The sequence below is a fragment of the Elephas maximus genome, chromosome 4, assembly GCF_024166365.1.
Source record: "Elephas maximus indicus isolate mEleMax1 chromosome 4, mEleMax1 primary haplotype, whole genome shotgun sequence".
Lineage (NCBI taxonomy): Eukaryota > Metazoa > Chordata > Mammalia > Proboscidea > Elephantidae > Elephas > Elephas maximus.
The window spans coordinates 128,257,437-128,278,132 of NC_064822.1; the positions used below are offsets into that span (position 1 = coordinate 128,257,437).

Below are 20,696 nucleotides of genomic sequence, written 5' to 3' on the forward strand. Positions count from 1 at the left end.
GTATGTTTTCCCAAGTGCATTTGAATTTGATAGCCTTAGATGACAAGTTTAGCAGAGCATTTCTTGCTGGGGCCAGATCAGGCCTTGTTTCTTCTAAGGGCATGTTATTGGATTGATTATTTTACTGTGGTACTAGCTGTTTTATGGTTGTTGTGTGCCATTGAGTCGATTCTGACTCACAGGACCTTATATGACAGAGTAGAACTGCCTCACAAGGGTTTCCTAGGCTGTAATCTTTACAGGAGCGCACTACGTCTTTTCCCCCAAAGAGGGTCTAAGAGAGGGTCTAGTGGGTACTAAATCGCTGACCTTTTGGTTAGCAGCACGGTGTTTAACCCTTGCGCCAGTAGGGCTCCTTAATATTTTATTAGAAGGCACCTATGGATTTTTTTTTTTTCTTACATTATTGGATATAACTAGGCAAAATTCTACTCTGCCACCCGTGCTCTCTGGCAATGTTCCCTACGCTTCAGGCCTCATAGGAGATCGGGAGACCTTGAGGGAGTCAAGCTGAACCTTGAAACAGTGTTCGGCATTAGTACAGAGGGTGGGGATGTAGCTTGGACTCTGGCTACACTTGGGATGATCTCTGCAGGAGGTTGCTATGGCAATTTGCAAACAGCAGGGCCAATGGGACTCCAGCAGGAGGTGGCTCCCTTACGATTTGGTTTGAGCCTGCGCTTCTTCAGGCCTGTACACTTGGTTCAAGCAAGGGCCTGAAGATATAACGGGGACATAGCATAATGGACTCATGTCCCCAGAAGAACTCCAGAAACAGGGCACCTCTCAGGGAGGAAGTGCACAGCATTGCCTTCTGCAGCTTCATCCGGGATTTGCCCGGCTTCTTTTTTTTTTTTTTTCCTAACTGATGAAGTGGCAAAACCTATGACCTTTGGACAAAGTCGTGTGCCAAGCACTATGGGCGCGCGAGTGCGAGACGGGCAAGAGTTTTTTCACCTTCAAGGGAAAGAGGGGTTGTAGATGGTAAACCAAAAGGGTAGGGAAATTTTGTGTCTTGGAATGAAAGAGGAAAAGACTCGTCTCTGGAGGTGAGAGGAAGTAGAGGTGTCTCTCCCTTATGCCAGAAAGCTGAAAGGAAGGTGTGTTTCTCCCAGTGGCTGCTCTGGGGAAAGGCTCAGAGTTGTAAAGAAATGGGAGGTGTCTCTGATGTTTATTTTTGCCTAGCAACCCACAGCCGACTGCTTCCCTTGCTGCCTTCCACACGCGCCACTCTGCCTCCCCTTGCCATAGCGACTGGAGAGCGGTCACTTGGTGTCAGTAAATCCGGGAGGGTGTGTGCGGTAGAGGTGGAGGTGGGAGGGCGCCCTCTCCTTCGCCCGTGTTCAGGGTCACCCAGCTAAACTGCAGTCCTCCAGGGGGCTTGACTCTTAGAGGTGACCTGCCCAAACTGAGTTATCTACGTGAAAAATTATTGGCGGGGACCGGAAAAAGGGGGGAGGGCAGTATTGTTTGCGAGAACCCATTAGGTTCGAAAATCTGAAGATGCTTTTGTATTTCGGGGCGCGCATAGAAGGAGAGGGGTCTCTGCAGCGATTTCAGTAGCAGTTGCACTGTAGGGAAAAAGAGGGGCGTTGCAGGAGCTGGAAAGGCCGAGGTGGGGAAAAGGTTATTACTGGGGGATCCGAGGGGAGCGGCGCAGATGGCCGGAGGGGGAGGCGGAGGCTGCAGAGTTTTCCGGGGAGTGGAGGGGTGGTTATGAAGATGATTTAGTGGGGGAGGGACTCCTGAGGGTGGCTGGATGGGGGTGGGGTGTACGTGAGGGTGTGAGGCTAGGGTGTGGGGGGAGTCCGGGGGAGGGGCTTGCAGCGGGAGTGGGGAGCGGGGGCGGGGCTGCCCTCCTGGTCCGCGCCGCGGGCTGGGGCCGGAGTGTGTGTGCGCATTTGTGTGTGTGTGTGTGTGTGTGTGTGTGCGCGCGTGTGTACGTGCGTGCGCAGGGGCGCGCGCGCGGGCGCGCGAGCGAGCCCAGGAAGAAGCTCCCGAGCGAGTCGGTCTTCGCGGCCCAGGCCGCTCCCCCGCGCCCCTATGTGAGGGAATCGGGGAGAAAAGCGGCGCGCAGGGGAGGGCGAGGCATGTGCACGGGCCGGAGGGTGCTGCAGCCGCCCGAGGAAGAGGAGGACGGCGGCGGCGGCGGCGAGGAGGAGAGCGGGGTGCTCGCTGCTGCGGGCCCGGGCCGAGGGGATGCAGCGGACTGTGTGTGTCTGCCTGTAGCTGACGCGAGGCGGGGAGGAGGCGCCGGAGACCCGCGTGAGGAGCGACCAGGAGGCGGCGGCGGCCTCGAGAAGTAGCGGCAGGAACAGCAGCGGCGGCGGAGACGGCAGCTCTGAAATGCATTTTCCTTTCCAGCGGCCATGTTAACCAGGAAACCTTCGGCCGCCGCTCCTGCCGCCTACCCGACTGGTAAGGAGGGCCGGGCCGGCGAGCCGACCCCGGCGCCCGCCCCTGCCAGCCCCGGCACAGCCCCGGGCGAGCCCTCGTGGCGCAGGCGGCCGCCGCCGGCTGGACCTGGAACAAAGTCTCCGGCGCAGCCGGGCGGCGCGGGGGAGCCCCCCGGGCGCACGGCGCGCCCTCGCTTCGGCTCTGCTCATTGTTGCTCGCGGGGCTGAAGGTTCCTCCGAGAGGGAGTGCGCCGGCCCAGCCGTGGTCCGGCCCGTCGGGGTTCGGGCGGGGGCCGTCCTGGGCCTCCCCCAGCTGGAGCCGACGAGAGGGGACAGCTCGGGGCCTGGGGAGTCTGTTGAGCCCTCTTCGGCGGCGCTAACCTCTCTCGGCCAGCTGCTGCCTGCAGCGTGGGCCGCGAAGCCCCGGCCTAGCTCGGTTTTTCCAAGGGGTCGCGAACTCGCGTGCGAGGACCAGACTTAACTTTGCAGCTGCCTGGGCTCCGCCCGTGGGTGCGCGCTGGAGATCCGCGCCCCGGACCTCCGTTCCGCCGCTCACTACCCGTTTTTTACTTTCCCGGTTTCTCTCTCGGGGAGGGGGGGTTTGCTACCCAGAGGGGTGGGGCGGGGCGACGGGGTCCGGGTGATTTTCTACCCCCTGACCCTCTTTTGTCTCCTCCTGCGCGTGGTCCCAGGCCGAGGAGGGGACATCGCCGTTCGTCAGCTTCAGGTTTCCCCGGGGCTCGGTGCAGGGGCCCCCCGGAGCGGAGTGGGGACCGGCCCGCCCTCCCCCATCGCCCTGCCGCCTCTCCGGGCCAGCAACGCTGCCGCCGCAGCCCACACGGTGAGATCCAGCCCGCGGGCGGCCGGGGGAAGGTCGGGAGGGGGCCCGGGGCAAAAAACTCCGGACTTGTGGGGCTCTGACTTCCGGAGAAGAGAGGTCGAAGTGAGCGGCTCCACGCCCCTGGCCAGTGGCCTCTTGACGCCACCCTCTGTAAGTTGGGCGAGCGCAAAGCTGCAGCCACAAAGGAAGATTCCTGGCGTGGGCCCTCACTTCCCCTCCCGAGCCCGCCCACCGCTGCCCTCCTCTTCCTCGGAACTTCCTCCTTGCCGCTTTCCTTCGCTCTTCCCTCTTTTTTCCTTCTTGCTTCCCAGAGCTCCCATCCCTGACCGGGTAAACATCCCTACCCCCTTGTGGGTAGTGGGTATTTATAGAAACAGATATGTGTTAGGGGACAGCCGGCCGTCCAGCCCGGAAAATCAATCCCCCAAAGAGCCTCTCAGGCCTCTCCAGCCAGCAGGGAGCGCTGCCAATTGTACCCCGCGTGTGTAAGCATGTTTTATGAGTGCTACAGGTTTGAGCGCAGCAGAAATTGTAATTAACAGTAACGAAAATAAGAGCAGCAGCAGCAGTCAAAACAAAACAAACCACCCCTTTAGGATTCTGCAGTTGGGCACTATTCTAAAGGAAAGAGTCAGCTTTGCTTTGGAGATGGGAAGGGAAGGGCACCTGATAGGTGCTGTGGGTCCCTAAGGGGGCCAGAGGGAAGGGAGAGCTCAGCATGGAACTGGTGGCTGCAGAGATTGGCAAACTGGATTTGACTTCAGCATGTACCTTTTCTCAGCTCCCAGGGACTGCCCATGGATGGTGACTGCCAGCGGAGAGGAGGCCTGCGCTTGGAGGAGGTGATGGTTTCAGAGGTCTTTTTCCAGCTGGATTTTCCAGAGAAACTGCCTAGGATGGTTCTGTATGAGGGATGCTTGCTAGGGCTGGTTTGCCCAGTGAAAGTTGAAAAGACCATTTCTAACCCACAAGGGAATAGCTCTGAGGGCCACGTATGTGTTATGGGCAAGCTGTTTATCAGAGGAGAATTTGTGAGAGGATGACTGGAGTGGAGTTAGGCCTGTTAGACCTGGAGAAGCGTGTACAAGTTTCATAGGAAAACGTTTTGTTCTCAGTTTTTGTTGTTGTTGTTCCTTTGACACAATTAGTCCCAGGGGCTAGGGGCTAGGAATTCACTACAGAGAAGTCGACTAACCTGTATTGGATGTTGACAGTAGAGTCATGTCAGTACCATAGGTGATGCTGTGTATTATGGTTGAATGTTCTTGTCACAGTGTCGTTTCAGTGGAGGAACTGCATTGGTTTTAGGGGTTTGTATTTTTTTGGTTTGGTTTCAAAACATCTGAGAATTTGGAAAATACAGCACCCAACTTTCTTCACGTGGTGTTGTCATCATATAACTTGGTGTGAACTGGGAAAGAAATACTTGGTTTGCGTGTGGCTTCCAGTTTTATAAAGTTGGGCTTTGCTTGATCAGAGACTCTTTGTCATTAAAACACACAGTGAATTTAGAGAAAACGAAAGGTTTACACTGGGAGAAGAGCCTGTGGTTCACCCCAAATGAAAAGATGTGGGCGTGCTTCTCAGAGCTCCTAATGATGGGTGTGTGTATTTTGTTGTGGCAGCTGCCTGATTTACCTGATTTTAGCTTAAGTGAACTTCAATATGTTGTTAATAATTAGATGCCTGATTTTGAAAGTGAGAATTTGGGTTTTGATTTTTGTTTAGTTTTGATTTTGTTTAACATCGTAGGTTGCATGCAATAGGAAAGTTTAAAAGGACCACAGAGTTTATCTGGCTCCACTCTTTCGTTTTACAGATGAGGAAACAAACTCAGACAGATAGCTGGTTTGGTCCAGATTCCCTGGTCAGTTCATATTCAAGGCCGGAGCTAAAGCCCAGGCCCTCCTTAATATATTTCTTGACCCTGCTATCTCTAGAAAATTTCATACAAAAACCTTTGTAGATCTGTATGTCTGTCAGTTTCTATAAGTTGTTAGGTTTTAATTCCAGAGCAGTTACACCTGGGAAGAGCTATTTTAAAATGAATGGGAAAAAAAGGCATTAAAGAGAGGGAAATGACCTTGTCATAACACCCTCCCCATATTTTCTTTTGTAAATGCTACTATAATAAACTGTTGCCGTCAAGTCGATTCTGACAGAGTAGAACTGCCCTATAAAGTTTCCAAGGAGCAGGTGATGGATTTGAACGGCCTACCTCTTGGTTAGCAGCCAAGCTCTTAACCACTGTGCCACCAGGGCTCCAGTGCTACTATAACCTGTTACCGTGAAGTTGATTTGGACTCATAGCAACCCAACAAGACAAAGTAGACTGCCCCTGCCCCATAGGGTTTCCAAGGAGCAGCTGGTAGATTTGAACTGCCAACCTTTTGGTTAGCAGCCGTAGCTCTTAACCACTGTGCCAGCAGGGAGGATAAATATATGATTACCAAGATTATGAGTTTTAGAATTTATTCAGTCCATTGTTCTCTAACTCCATGGATATTTAACACTTTAGTCGTTTTGTTTTACCTAAGAGTGTATCTGATACTTTTTTTATTTCTTTTTTATTTTCTGATGTATCCAAGATACTAACATATTTCTTTTTAAATGTCCAAATATGAATATTTATCACATTCATAACTTTAAAGTGCTCTCCAGTTACCAGTTTTATCTTTATAAAATAATTGAAGTTAAAGAAGGTTCATATTCCCACTTCACAAATAGTAATGTTTTGAAGAAGGAAAAGTAGGCCACACAGACTGTCAGTTTGTTTGGGGAGGAGCTAAAATTCCAATCTTCTTGGCCTCAGTTCTAGTCCCATAACACTAGATAGCATTTCTGAATTTCAGAGAAGCTATAAAACACCCAGAAACGTTAGCACAGTGAAATATCTGCTTGCTGGCCATTTTATTACTCGAAGTGCTGAAAACTACAAAACTGGTTAGACTGTTGTTCTCACATAATTTTTAATGCTAAAATATTTTATGATGAGACAGGCATCTCGTAGGTCTCTCCATTTTACTCGTAAGTTGTAGGTACCTAACAATTGTATTTATTCAGCATCTACTTTTCAGTGTGACAGGCACTGGCAAATAGAAATTAATCACAGTCTCAGAATTCCAGAGGTTCCACCACCACCCACTACTGTCGAGTCAGTTCCGACTCATGGCGACCCTGTAGGGTTTCCAAGGCTGTAAATCTCTATGGAAGCAGACTGCCACATCTTTCTCCTATGGAGCTGCTGGTGGTTTCAAACCACCAGCCTTTCAGTTAGCAGTCGACTGCTTTAGCCACTGTACCACCAGGGCTCCTTTTTCAAGAGGTTAGAGGTTTTTAATATCCTTAAGTGGATGATGTAGTCCTGGTATATAGTCTGGAAATATTCCAGCTTCTCTAGTTTTGTTCCCCGCCGCCCCTTTTTGTAGATTGATTAATTGGCCTTCAAAGTTTGGTTGTGGTTTTAGAGTCCTACCGTGTTTGAGACGCAAAGCCCCTCAAATGAATCTACAATGTCTGGAAGTTTAAGATTCCACACGGTGCTTTTAGATGTTGAGCTGATATATCTATTCCAGGTACTTTTTAATCAGCTATGATTTGCCTCACAGTCCCTGCTGATGCGCGGTAAGTCTAAGGTCTTGTGACTGGGGTCACCAGAGGCATTTCCCAATCCCTTGGGTATTGACTGCATGTTTTCTTACTAAGGTACAAAATGCAGTTCCCAAGAGTAATTCAGAGAGATGAGAGTTAACAGGGATTTACTGACATGCATTCTTACATTCGATGGATATTTACTGAGTGCTGATTAAATACATGAGTTTATGTTAAGAGAGTTACAAAGATAAGAGGTAGCCCCGCGGTGGAATTGTTCACAGCCAAGTGGGTTGCATCAGATACCAAAACAATTATGGTAAAGTGAAGTAAGTGTTAGAATGTAGCAGTGCTCTGGAAGTACAGCAGAAGGAGCTGTTCATCAGGTCAGGATAGGTTTTACAGGGAGGTGAGAGTTGAGCCAAGCTTTGAAGGTATGAGTAGGAGTTTACCACCTGGACGTGAGAAGGGAAGACATTATAAACAGTGTCTGCAAAGGGACAATAATAATAGCTCTCATTTACCCGAGTGCTATTCTAAGCATTTTACAGGTAATTACCTTACTTAATCCTCTAAATGAGATAGTTTTGTTACCTTCTTTTTTGCAGATGAGGGCACTGAGGTTCTGAGAGATGAATTGCCCAAGGTGATGTAGTAAGTGGTGGAGCTAGAATTCATTCCATGTATGTCTAGCTGAAAATCCCTGGGCTTCTAACTGTAGTGAAACCCAGCCCCCCCAAAAGCAGAGGAATGTAAAAAAAGCACGGAGCCTTGGGCAATGTAGCTTTGAAACTCAGGGAGAAGAATAACAGGGGTAGATGAAACTGGAAGGAATCAGATCATTTAGACTCTAAATATTCGAACCTTGTATTCTTGCCTTGCTGGTTGGTGGTTCAGATTTAGAAGCAAGGACTCATGTTATGAGGCCTTCACGGCTGTCCTGATGAAAGGCGGCAACAGGAGTGTGAGAAGAAACAGTGTTGTTGATGGAGAAAGGAGTGGGGCAGACAGCATTGACAAGGCTTGATGAGGATTTGGGAAGGTGAGGAAAATGTTGAGAGGATTCCCAGGTGTACAACTTGAGTGACTCTGTGGCAGTGAAACCTTTTGTTTATCAAAAATTGGGGATCATGGGAGGGGGCAGCAGTTGGGGGAGAGAGATCGTGAGTTGCAGTTGAGTTGATCAGTAGTTGCACACATGGACCTTGAGCTTGAGGAGACGTAGGTTTGGCAGATCTGGGCTTGAGGTGAGGACGTGGCAGACTTCAGGCATGGGTGGTTGCCGAAGCCCTGGCTGTGGTCAGGATCCACCAGAGGGAGTTGTAGGGGTGAGAGGCCAAGAGAATTGAGGCTTGAACCCTGAGGAATCCTGTATTCTAAGGGTGGGTTGACTAATAGTTGGTACTGCAAAGGAGACCAAGAGAAAGCAGTTGAAGAGATAGGAGGTGGTCCAGTCATTTGGAGAACTCTTCTTTAGTTCTAGTCAATAAAACTTCTGCAATCATATTTTAAATTATACAGCACAAAAATTACTATAGCACAAATTAAAATGAGTTTCTGATGGTCAGTAAGTTTTTCTTTGCTATCATCTTAGCAATCTCTAAAGCCCCAACATTAGTTTTGTCCCTAATAAAGCCTCATGCTTTTCGTAGCATGTATGCTGGTAATACATTGGTTTTTCTTCTGAAATAGCTCCATCCTGCTCTGGAGAGAGTGGTTCTCTAGGAGAGAGATATTTCAAATATGAGGTCCTTTTGTCCCTTGGAGTTTGAAAGACCACAGTGGGCAAGAGGGTGTGCAAAGAATGAGGCTTAGAAAGAAAAGCTCAGGACAGCCTATACTGCTTTTATATATATGCCCAAGCCTTTCCTAACTCATTTTTATGGAATGCCTTGCTTTTGGCATAGAATGAAGATAAAAATAACCTGTCTGGCTACCCTTAGAAAAAATAGATCACCTAGCATGGGATAGCATATGAGTGTAATAAAAGGGTTTAGCTAGAAATCTTCCAGAATGTCTCTGAGAAATAAAATCCCTGAATCTGTGAAATCACAGTTCAGACAGGCTCAGGTACTATATCCCACTTTGCTTTAGAAGCCAGCAGAGAAAGCTCATTCCTCAGATAGTCAGCGTACATGCTGTGTCTGTTCAAGAAAACTTGTGAGTCTTGGTCTACTAGTAAGAAGGACTTGGAATTTCATTTCATGATCTAGATCATCCCAAACCATTTCCTGAATTATCGTGTTATATGTAAAGAACATTTCAGAGCTCGAATACTAGTCAAAAGATTGGCGGTTCAAAACCCACCCAGAGGTATCTCGAAAGATAGGCCTGGCAGCCTGCTTCTGAAAGGTCACAGCACACATAGTTTCACCATGAGGTGGAATCGAGTCAACAGCAGCTAACAACAATAACAACTTTTTCAGTAGTTTGTAAAGTCCATATTATAAAAGTTGGATTTGGAAGAGATAATGGAAAGCATACTGATGGCAAATGACTTCACCTAGTTGATTGTAAGCTCCCAGAGGGCAGGGATCCTGCCACTTATGTGGCTACACCTCAGCAAATATCGATTAAATGAATGGAGTTGATTATGAATGGTAAATTGATCTTTAAGATCTCATAAAATCACCAAGCAGGCAAGAGTTTTCTGAGACTGGCAGGAATTCCTAACTGGGAGAAGATCCTGGCTGCTAATCCCTTCCACCCTTACCACTTTGCAACTATAATGCTTGAAAGAAATCCCAAGTAGATTCCTGTTAGAAGGCTGGGGGCCCCTTGGGCTACACCATCAATTTTGTTTAGACAGGAATGTACAGGGATCGCATGTGCGCCTGAAATAGAAATTGCTTCTTTGTATTCCTTCTGGGAAAGCTGAGTATTCCAGCAGCTCATAGAAATACCCAGCCATTGACCAAAGGAAGGCCCAAAAGAGGGTGGTGGTTGGTTGGTTTGTTGGGCTGAATGGCCTTAAATGGTCATCACAGTCAGTGAAGCCCAGAAACTTTTAAAAATAGGTTAGGGGTTTTACAAGATAACTACCATAGATATCTATATGGGAGTCTTTCAAGCCTGAAAGTACATTTTTTCTTTGCCACTGAGTCGTGTATGTTCCTTGGTATAAGCAGTTGAATGTCCAAGTAATAGTGAAGATTGGAGATAAAAGATATTAGTGTTTGAAATAGAGCTAGACACTGAGGAAGGAGTAGTGAACCAGATAGGTGCAGTTTCTAAGTAAAGAAAAAACCCAGTGCCGTTGAGTCAAATACACTGTGAAAAGTGGTATGATTTGAGGGCGTTAGCTAGTATAGAGAGTCCTGGTGGTGCAGTGGTTAAGAGCTCAGCTGCTAACCAAAAGGTCGGCAGTTCGAATCCGCCAGTCACTCTTTGGAAAACTATGGGACAGTTCTACTCTGTCCTGTAGGGTCGCTATGAGTTGGAATCGACTTGATGGCAATGGGTTTGGTTTTTGATTAGCTAGTATAGAGTCATGTATGTTCACATTCTTTTGTGTATTCCATTCCTCCATTATGTGTCAAGTGCGGATTGAGTTGAACACCTATGATGAACCAGGCTATGTGCTAGCTGTTGATATCCAAAAATGAACAAGAACGATAGGTTTTTGCCTCCACAGGGAAATGTACTCTTCAGGACCCTGAGTATGTGCAGCAAACTGCTTGACTACTAGATGTAGCGTTTATGGGGTCCTTTCTTTAAGGCTTCCTGGTTTGGCAGCCTCAAGCAGCACACTAACCAGTGTTTTCCTTTATTTTGTTGCAGACTGTCAGCCGCCTCCTACTTTCCCTCTCCTTTCCCTCTCTGTGTGTTCACGAGCACCCTCCTGGGTGTGCTGCTCTTCCTTTTTAGTAAACCTGATTCTGAATATCAATGAAAACGAAATTGAGTTTTCTAAAGGAGGGAGTGGTGTCGACTTGTAAAATACCCCATTTGAACAGACAAGACTTCTTCCACTCTATTTATGTCTCCTTTTTGAATTCCAGATTGGCGGCAGTAAGCACACAATGAATGATCACCTGCATGTGAGCAGCCACAGCCACGGACAGATCCAGGTTCAGCAGCTGTTTGAGGATAACAGTAACAAACGGACAGTGCTCACGACACAACCAAATGGGCTTACAGTGGGTAAAACGGGATTGCCAGTGGTGCCAGAGCGGCAGCTGGAGAACATTCATAGACGGCAGGGGAGCTCTACCTCTCTGAAGTCTATGGAAGGCTTGGGGAAGGTGAAAGCCACCCCCATGACACCTGAACAAGCAATGAAGCAATATATGCAAAAACTAACCACCTTTGAACACCATGAGATTTTCAGCTACCCTGAAATTTATTTCTTGGGTCCAAATGCAAAGAAACGCCAAGGAATGACAGGTGGGCCGAACAACGGTGGCTATGACGACGACCAAGGATCATATGTGCAGGTGCCCCATGATCATGTGGCTTACAGGTACGAAGTCCTGAAGGTCATCGGGAAGGGAAGCTTTGGCCAGGTGGTCAAGGCCTATGACCATAAAGTCCACCAGCATGTGGCCCTCAAGATGGTGCGGAATGAGAAACGCTTCCACCGGCAGGCGGCGGAGGAGATCCGAATCCTGGAACACCTGCGGAAGCAGGACAAGGACAACACCATGAACGTCATCCACATGCTGGAGAATTTCACCTTCCGCAACCACATCTGCATGACGTTCGAGCTGCTGAGCATGAACCTCTACGAACTCATCAAGAAGAATAAATTCCAGGGCTTCAGCCTGCCTTTGGTTCGCAAGTTTGCCCACTCGATTCTTCAGTGCTTGGATGCTTTGCACAAAAACAGAATAATTCACTGTGACCTTAAGCCCGAGAACATTTTGTTAAAGCAGCAGGGGAGAAGCGGTATTAAAGTGATTGATTTTGGTTCCAGTTGTTACGAGCATCAGCGCGTCTACACGTACATTCAGTCCCGTTTTTACCGGGCCCCGGAAGTGATCCTCGGGGCCAGGTATGGGATGCCCATTGATATGTGGAGCCTAGGCTGCATTTTAGCCGAGCTCCTGACAGGTTACCCCCTGTTGCCAGGGGAGGATGAAGGGGACCAGCTGGCCTGTATGATTGAACTGTTGGGCATGCCCTCCCAGAAACTGCTGGATACATCCAAACGAGCCAAAAATTTTGTGAGCTCCAAGGGCTATCCCCGCTACTGCTCGGTCACGACTCTGTCTGATGGCTCTGTGGTTCTCAATGGAGGCCGTTCCAGGAGGGGGAAACTGAGGGGCCCACCTGAGAGCAGAGAGTGGGGGAATGCACTGAAGGGGTGTGATGATCCCCTTTTCCTTGACTTCTTAAAACAGTGTTTAGAATGGGATCCTGTGGTCCGAATGACCCCTGGCCAGGCTTTACGGCATCCCTGGCTGAGGAGGCGGCTGCCGAAGCCTCCAACCGGGGAGAAGACCGCGGTGAAACGGATAACCGAGAGCACTGGTGCTATCACGTCGATTTCCAAGTTACCTCCACCTTCTAGCTCAGCTTCCAAACTGAGGACTAATTTGGCACAAATGACAGATGCCAATGGGAATATTCAGCAGAGGACAGTGTTGCCAAAACTTGTTAGCTGAGCTTCAAATCCCCTGATGCTGGTAATCTGAAAGATACGACATTGCTGAGCCTTACTGGGTTGGAAAGGAGAAGCTCAGACCTGTTTTTATTTGCTCAATAATTTTACTCATTTGTATCTTTTCAGCACTTCTTTTAATGTAAGAAAGTTGTTCATTTTGTTTTTATAAACTACATGGGGACAGTGCTTTAAGTTTTTATACTTTCTGAAACTTTTGTGTTCTAAAAGTACGATGAGCCTTACTGTATTTAGTGTGGCAGAGTAATAAACATCAGTGGCAGGCCATTGATTACTTCATGACTGCCGCATATTTACAGATTGGTGTCAGAGACATTCACTATGTTTTTATGGTTCATATTATATTCTCCCCAAGGTGATTGCCCCTGAAGGCCCCCTCCTGCCCTCCATCCCCCAGGTGTGTGCACAGGTGTGGCGTGTCCTGCTGTCCCGTTCACTGAGTTATCTGGGTGGTAGTGGTGGTGGAAGGGGAACGGTCACTATAAAAACGATATCCTAGGAAAATCTGCACCTTAGAGATTTTTTTTTCTAAATTCATGTTCAAATGCAAAACAGAAGTCCCCAAGGTTTAAATGGCCCTATTAGCATTCTGGGTGATGAATGGAAGTGTGTGCATTCCTCCAAATTTTCTAACACAGTCAGTGAGGTCAGTGGACGGCTTTGTAAAGAAGCCTCAGATGACAGAATTTCTTTTTGCACCTAAATTTAGGACTGTATTCCACAAACTGTTCTCCCTTCTTTTTGCTTTTCTTCTCTCTGCCCCCCTTTTACCTCGCATCTCTTGCTTGCATTTGGTTTGTCTTCTTCCTTCAAGTATATATCCCAGACTGTTAATACAGAAAAGAGACATTTCAGCTGTGATTACGACCATTGTTTCATATTCTGGTTTTAAAAAGTATAGCAGCCTAGCTACTTAAGGTGGGAATTGCCATCATTACAAAGAAGGTTTAGCAGATCAGAGTGAGTTCACACTATTAAGGTGCCACTGTAAGGTTCTCATAGCCTGGGAACATATCACCTCTTTCTTCAGTAAAAGGACTGTAAATCCTCTTGGTTAGCAGAAGTCACTATGGCTGTTCACTAAGGCCTATTTTAACAACAGTTTTAGAAGAGGGAGAGTTCAACCTCAAGTTAAATGGTTTGACTTATTCTTCACATCTTGAGAAGAACCACAGAAATTGTGTTCCTCTATTTTTTTTTTTAAGTTCTTTTGGATTGCACTGATTGTTTTGTGAAGATGACACTTTACCTGGAAAAGTGACTTTGAGAGTTAGGTAAAAGAATATTTTCTTCTTTGAAAAATAATTATTTTCACAGTGGAAATTTCAGTATTTTATCACTAATGTATGAACAGTGATACATATCAATTTCAAGGCACGTGGAAATTTTTTTTGAGTATGTGCAATTTAATATAGAAAGGTTTCTGCCTGTCTGGATACAGTAGGTTTGGGGTAGTGTAAGTTAGGATAAATAATCTTTTATATGCACAGATATTGCCTGTAGATTGATTTCCAAGTACTTAAAGCATGGTCCCCAGTGAGGCCAAGGAAGTTTCCGGTTAAGTTCTTTTAATTTAATCCCACAGTTTTCCTTTAAAAAAAAAAAAAAAAGTGGTTTTGAACAAGACACTTTATGTATTGTGAGACTTTATCGGTAGACGGTGGAGAAAAATGCTCAGGAAATATTACAGATATTTGCCAAAAACAGTAATAACATTAGCTTATTAATAAGATAGTGATGTTATTTGCTTTACTATTTAAGGATATCACTAATAATTTGTACTTGTGTATTTAAAAATTATAGCTTCTTTACCCGAGGCAAAGTGAATTCTTTAGCATCTTATAGACATAGGTATGTAATCTGTGGAAGTGCAATAATGTGTTGGGTAAGTTGCATTTTAAATGATGCTCGGGTGAGGATACCCCCAATCAGTGGCTTATAGAATTTAAATATCTGTATTTATTATTACATTTTTGGCTTAATGGCATAAGACATGTAAGACGGTGTGGTGGCTTTGTGAAAACCACCAGCCTCTTAAGGATGGTTAACTTCTTTAGATCACTGAAAAAATCAGAAACATGTAAAGGCGAATTTCCCCTTCCACGGCTCCCCTTTCATTTTCCCATTTAGGTTTAAATACATGAACCTTAGCCTGCCGTTTTTATTAATTTCTCTATAAAAGAATTATACGTGAGAAAGCTTATATGTGGGCTAATACTGCTTGTCTTTCCCCCCACTGCACAAAACTGCTCCTTAAGATGCCAACCATGCATTTGTGGTTGTCTTCATTCACAAATGCAACTGGGAACTTGGAGGCCAAACTCTAATGCGCAGCACTTTGGTCCTTTTCTTCTCCCCAAATACAGTGAAATTTCCTTTATTCTTCACAAGAGCCATCCCATTTCAGCGTTTAGTGATAGAACTGTTTTATTAAAGAAAAAAAATTATAGCTTAATTTTAAGGCTAAAAAAAGTCGCATATCTGTGATTTTAAAACATAAATAAATGAAGGGCTCTGATAGGCTACTAGGAGTTGGCTTGGAAACAGTCCTTGGTCTCACAGGTTACCATTGTCTGGGGATGTCTGCGCTGTTTTCAGATTTAGGAATAGCACAGCGTCGTCTTGTCTTTGGTTGCAGTCTCATTTGGCTCCGTTTCTTGTACCACCAGAGTGTTCATTACCACTTAAGTGTACTGCTACGACAGTGGAACAACAGAGTCATGCAAAACCGTGTAGATTAACAGTAGAGGAGAAATTGTGCCCTTAGTGTTAACAATGTGCCTTTTGTTCCGAATGCCATGTTGTAGAGCATGCATTTTTTGGCCTCTTTAATCCTTTGAATAATAGGCAGTAAGGATGGAACCCACCTCTGCAAAGATGATACATCTGTCTTAAATACCCAGTTACTTACAGGCCTTAATAGAAACCATAAGGCGTGCGTCCTCATCAGGCACTGAGAAACGTAACCATTGGTTAGTTACACAGGGAGCTCCTAGGTTTAAGGGGTTAAAGATGGTCCTTGTTGTATCTTAACATCAGACTGATTTTTTAAAGGTTGTTTTTTTTGTTAGGCTAACACTAGACAGCAATCAACTGTATTTGTAAAAATTTACCTCAAACCATTTAATTTTATAGTGTGATTAATCCCAGGGCATTTGGTATGAACCAAAGTGCATTTCTTTTATATGTGCCTGGCTCTAGTGAGGATGGCCAGGGATTTTTACAATTTGGGTGCAAGGCACTTAAGCCACTTTTAAACTTACTGCGTGGTTTGGAGTCAGGCTACATGACTCCATCAGAATGTGAGAAAACACTTTAGGCATCAGTAGCATTGGGCCATATTGGAATCTTAAAAGTGTGAATAATTTTGAAGAGAGCATTTTTGTAATTTTTTTCCATCAAGAATATTTCTGGTAAGCAGAAGACTTTTTAAAAACAAAAATTGATTTGGTTGGTAAAGGTTTTAATATCGCCCAACATGAAATGCTGTGGTAGCATTTGAAAAAAAAAAAGTATTTGTGAACTCTGTTTCTTAGGGGCTTGTACATCTCTCTGCTATGGACATATATAAAGTTAATTGTAATTATACTCAGCTCAACTGCTACAGTTGCGTCCAGGTAGTGGCTTGAGTATTGAGCAACAACTTAGACACGTGACTGTAATATGCTGCAACTGTGTACTGAAAATATGTGAAAACGGTTGAATGTGGACTGTGTATATATGTATGTAAAAATTTCTGTGAGATGCTGCTGTCACCACTTAACATTAAATATGTTCTAGTGGATTTTAATCCTAGTGACCAGTTCTATGATACTGTATGTATTGTACAGCTGATGACAGGAGTAAGACTGTTTAGTGAATATTTGTTAAATTTTATTGTTGTGGCCAGAGATAATTTCAGAATAAAATTTTAATGTCCTACCTTACTTTTCTCCCCTTTTCTAACTATAATTTAACTCCTGATCTCTTTCTGGTATTGTTGTTGGTCTGTTAGCCTGAAGAGTGATGAGAATGCCAAATAGATAGTTCTCTATCAGTATCCTGAGATGTTAAAATAATTCATTCTGTGTTTGTTCATCAGCAATAATTGATTTTTATTAGCTTGATATAAATATGCAACTGCCAAGAAAGACTAAAGTTTTGGTAGGCAGTTCTTATCTCAGGATATTGTATACCTTTAATATTTTATTACACCTTTATGTGGCCTGTAACATGTTCTCTATCATGCAAGGACTTCAAGTCGTTTTTATTTTAAGTTTCAAGGAGACAGTTAAGCTGTGGAAGCAGAGCCTGTAAATTATTCCTCACCAATCTTTCTCATTCTTTCCTCTGTATCCCCAGTGCCATATAAGTACTGGCAAATTATCCTTTTGTGCTCTCACCAGTTCCACCACATGCTTTGAGTGCTTGATGCTTTTGCAGTTTTTACACTTGATGGACTCTCTGGTTCACGGTTTTTGGATTTTCGTGTCTCCTCTTGTCATGCTGGGTCGGAAAATAAGGCCTCTGAACTGCAGCTAGCTCGTGATTTGCCAAGCTCAGAGTTTATTTACAGATGACAGCAAGCAGATGCTCTAGGAATTTGTTAGACATTGCAGGGATATTATGTAGACAAATATTTCCCTCTGTGGAAATAACTACCTCACATTTTTATTTACGCCCCTCCTGCTACCCACAGCCAAGGAATTACTTATTAGTGTGGCTTTCTCAAGCCGAGGTGGGATTTGCTAGGGGATGATATAAGGGTTCCCAAGCCCAGTCTTCGTCATCTCACTATTGCTTGGTCACGTTGCTTCTCAAAGTTCTTAACTAGTTGCAAACCAACCAAAAAACTCAGTATATCTAGAAATAAATTTTTCAGATGTACATTATGTACAAAACTGAAAGCTGGTGCTAAAGCAGCAGTTTAAATCAGAAATTTATTGTCCCGATCTGATTTATTCTGAGCAGATTATATGTCCCACTCATCTGCTTTCCTTTTAACAAACCTTTAAAAGCCTTTATTAAATTGGTTAATACCTATATTGTCTTAGAATCTCTAGTAATCTTTTCCCTTTTGGTATCAACAACTATACAAATAAACGTTCTTCGAACTTCAGAGTTGCTTTCAAACTAGCCTGAAGATTTTCCTAGCTGACACTGGTATTAGTTTTTTGAAGAGGGGGTTTGAGTACTTCCTGTTTGGGGAAGAAAGCACTAAGATTTGAAAAGTACATGTGACTTTGATGGTTGTTTTAAAAAAGTTTGATTGCAGTGCATTTCCTTTGGGCCTTAGGCAATAACTGCTTGTCTTTGGTGATAAATTAACAGTGTCCAAATCGAAAAGCGACTGACTACTAGTGTGTTGCACACGTCAGAAAGTTGCTTCTTACTACGGTCTTTTTTTTTTTTGGTTCAGATTTGCTGTGTTCTCATTTTATTGCCTATGCTACAATTCAGACAGACAGATAGGTAAAGATACATAGGAGGGGACATAATTGCCATTCTCTCTTGCATTTCAAAAAAGTTCATTGTACAGCTTAATGAGTTAATATGTACTCCTCTGAAGAAAGATGTTTTAGAGTATTAACTGGTCATCTATACTGAGGAAACCCCTGTTCCCATCCAGTCGATTCTGACTCATAGTGACCCTATAGGACAGAGTAGAACTGCCCCATAGGGTTTCCAAGGAGTCGCTGGTGGATTCCAACTGCGGACGTTTTGGTTAGTCGCCAAACGCTTAACCGCTGCACCACCAGGGCCCCTTACTCAGAAACAACAAGGTAATTTTATAAATGTAGCATCTGTTCCACAGATGCTGCTTACAAAGAGAGCTCCTCCACAGCTCTCATGGTGTTTTGTGAACATCGGCTCCGTCTTATACATCCCTATAAGCTATAATTATCCTCATCTGATATTTGAGGAAATTGAAGTGACTTGCTCCAAGTGACTTTGTAACAACAGTGGGGCTCAGGTAACAGATTCAGAATTTTGGTTTCCGACAGTGAAAGGAAGTCATTAACTATCACATGCAAAAAAAAAAAGGGGGGGTGGGGTTTGAGCTAGCAGTGGCCATTTCTATTTGAATGAATTATGTATCAGCTTCCATTTTTAATATTTCTTAGAGTGGGAGAAACTAGACAAAAACCGATAACTAGAGCATCTTATTCTATTTGGGTGTACCCGGTAACTTTAAATGCACACACACACATGCCCCTCAATTTGTGAAAGAGAACTCATATTGCCATATGTGGGGAGGTTAATTATAGTAGCTTCATTCTTTCTTTTTTTTTTTTTTTGTTCTTAAAGTAATGCTTTTTACATTTGAATGCATGAAAATATGATTTGTAACACTTCGTACTAATTCTCAGGGATTAAAGGTTAAATTTTATTGATGGCCGTAGCACGTAAATCTCATTAAATTCAAACTTATTCAGGTTTCCTATCCTTTTCCTCCATATTTTAAGAAAATATGGAATGCTTGCCAGGGAAATAAAAACTTTAAATACAACTTTAAAATACCAAAAAATTGTAAATAAACCGATTTTACAAACTAAAATATTGTGTCTTGCTTTTTATCTCTGATTATCATCCTTCCCAAAGTTTAAAGAGTTTTAAATATCTAGACCATTTCTCCACGTGCAAAAATGAAGTGTGTTATTTGCAAAACAGAAGTCCATGCGCAGGCCTAAATCATTTAAGAAAGCTTGTTGAATTCCTTTCAGTTGTTTTGGAGAAAATGTGAGTAATTGCAAGCAGTTTATGTGGACTTACAGTAATAAGGGCATGGATAAGTATGGGCTAATTTCTCATCCTTTTATCTGAAGAGGAATATCCAATCTAATATCCCCTTTCCCTAGACTTCAATTCATCAGAATCTTGGTTTGGCGAAAATAAGTAAAGACATCCAAATAATGGAGAATCTTATTAGCATCTGTTGCAGATGGCATTCATTTGTCCAATATTTATTAAATGTCCGTTACGTGTCAGGCACTGCTGTAAGCACTAGGGATCTATAACGGTGAATAAAACGGGTTATGTTTAGGGAGTTTTTAGACTGGTTGGGAAGGCAAGCATTATACAAATAATTATAAAAACAAATACATAATTGCAAACATAATAAGGGCTGTGAGGGAAAGGTATATGGTGCTGTGAGTGCGAGCAAACTGGAGGAGGAGATGTGTTGTCTTGTGGGTGTCAGGGACGGCTTCCGTGAGGAAATTGCTTTTGAACTGAGAAAGTAAAAGCATGTGCAAAGACCCTGAAGCTAGAGGAGGCAAGGCAGATGTGAGCAACTGAAGGAAGGTCCATGTGGCCGGAGCCCAGGAAATGACAGAACCTGGTATGAGACTTCACAAGCTGGTGAGGTGGTCAGCCCTGCAGGTGTTATTAAAGATTTTGATCTTTGTCCTGTGCGCAAGGGCAGCCACTGGAGAGTTTTAAGGAGGAAAGTGTCATGAGCAGATTGGCTCTTCCTGACCGTTTTTGATAGATAACCAAAAGGTTGGAAGTTTGAATCCACCCAGAGGTGCCTTGGAAGAAAGGCCTGGTGATTTGATGGCAACTGGTTTGGTTTTTTTGGTTTACTGAGAAGGGCTAAGAGTAGATGAAGGAAGACTAATTAGAGGTATTTGCAAGAGATGGCAGATTGTACCCCAGAGCTGGGGATGGAGATTTAAAGAAGAGGATGGACTCGGGAGCTCTTTTGGATGCAGAAATCTTAAGGTAGAGATTACAGTGTTGTACCTTTGTGTATGAAAAGTAGCTGTTGTTATGTCTGATTTGCTACATTGCATCAAAGGGAAATACAGTATCTGATTTAAGAAAAGAGAGGTGAAAATGCCTTGGTTAAAGTAATAGTAAGCTTTAGCTGAAAATGTGAAGCATTTGTGATAAACAAATTTCTAATTTACTTGTTCATATTTTCTTCTGGGAAATTTTATATCTAAAAGGGATTGTAATAAAAGGAGGGGAAGGGATTGTCAGGGTCACCTAATCCAAATTCTCCCCAAAGATAGCAATCCTCTTTGCTGGAATACCTTTTTTGCTCCCTTCCCTCCTCCCCCTTACCCTTCTTCCTTCCTTCCATAGGTGTTAAGCATTTACAGGGAATTTGAGTGCAGAAAGAAGAGGAGGAAGAGGAGGAGGAGAGGTCAAGGTAGAGGGAATGGGGGTGGTGGGTGGGTGGGAGGGTGGGGTGATGAAGATGGGGAGGAAGAGAAAGAAAAGGAGGGAGCCCCTGCCCTTGGCAACTTATGTTTAGTTG

At 44.6% G+C, this 20,696-nt stretch overlaps 1 protein-coding gene across 1 annotated transcript; it reads left to right on the forward strand.

The window, feature by feature from the left end:
* Window positions 1–1,878: 1,878 nt before the first annotated feature.
* Window positions 1,879–18,972, forward strand: DYRK2 (dual specificity tyrosine phosphorylation regulated kinase 2). The gene is made up of 3 exons (XM_049883808.1): window positions 1,879–2,418; window positions 3,089–3,237; window positions 10,830–18,972. Exons 1-3 carry the CDS (start codon window positions 2,370–2,372, stop codon window positions 12,432–12,434), a joined length of 1,803 nt encoding a protein of 600 aa, XP_049739765.1. The 5' UTR covers window positions 1,879–2,369; the 3' UTR covers window positions 12,435–18,972.
* Window positions 18,973–20,696: the final 1,724 nt, after the last annotated feature.

Coding starts and splice junctions, on each gene's coding strand:
- DYRK2 (XM_049883808.1), top strand. CDS start 2,370: ATGTTAACCAGGAAACCTTCGGCCGCCGCTCCTGCCGCCTACCCGACT. Junction 2,419..3,088: donor TCCTGCCGCCTACCCGACTG/GTAAGGAGGGCC, acceptor GCGTGGTCCCAG/GCCGAGGAGGGGACATCGCC. Junction 3,238..10,829: donor CTGCCGCCGCAGCCCACACG/GTGAGATCCAGC, acceptor TTTGAATTCCAG/ATTGGCGGCAGTAAGCACAC.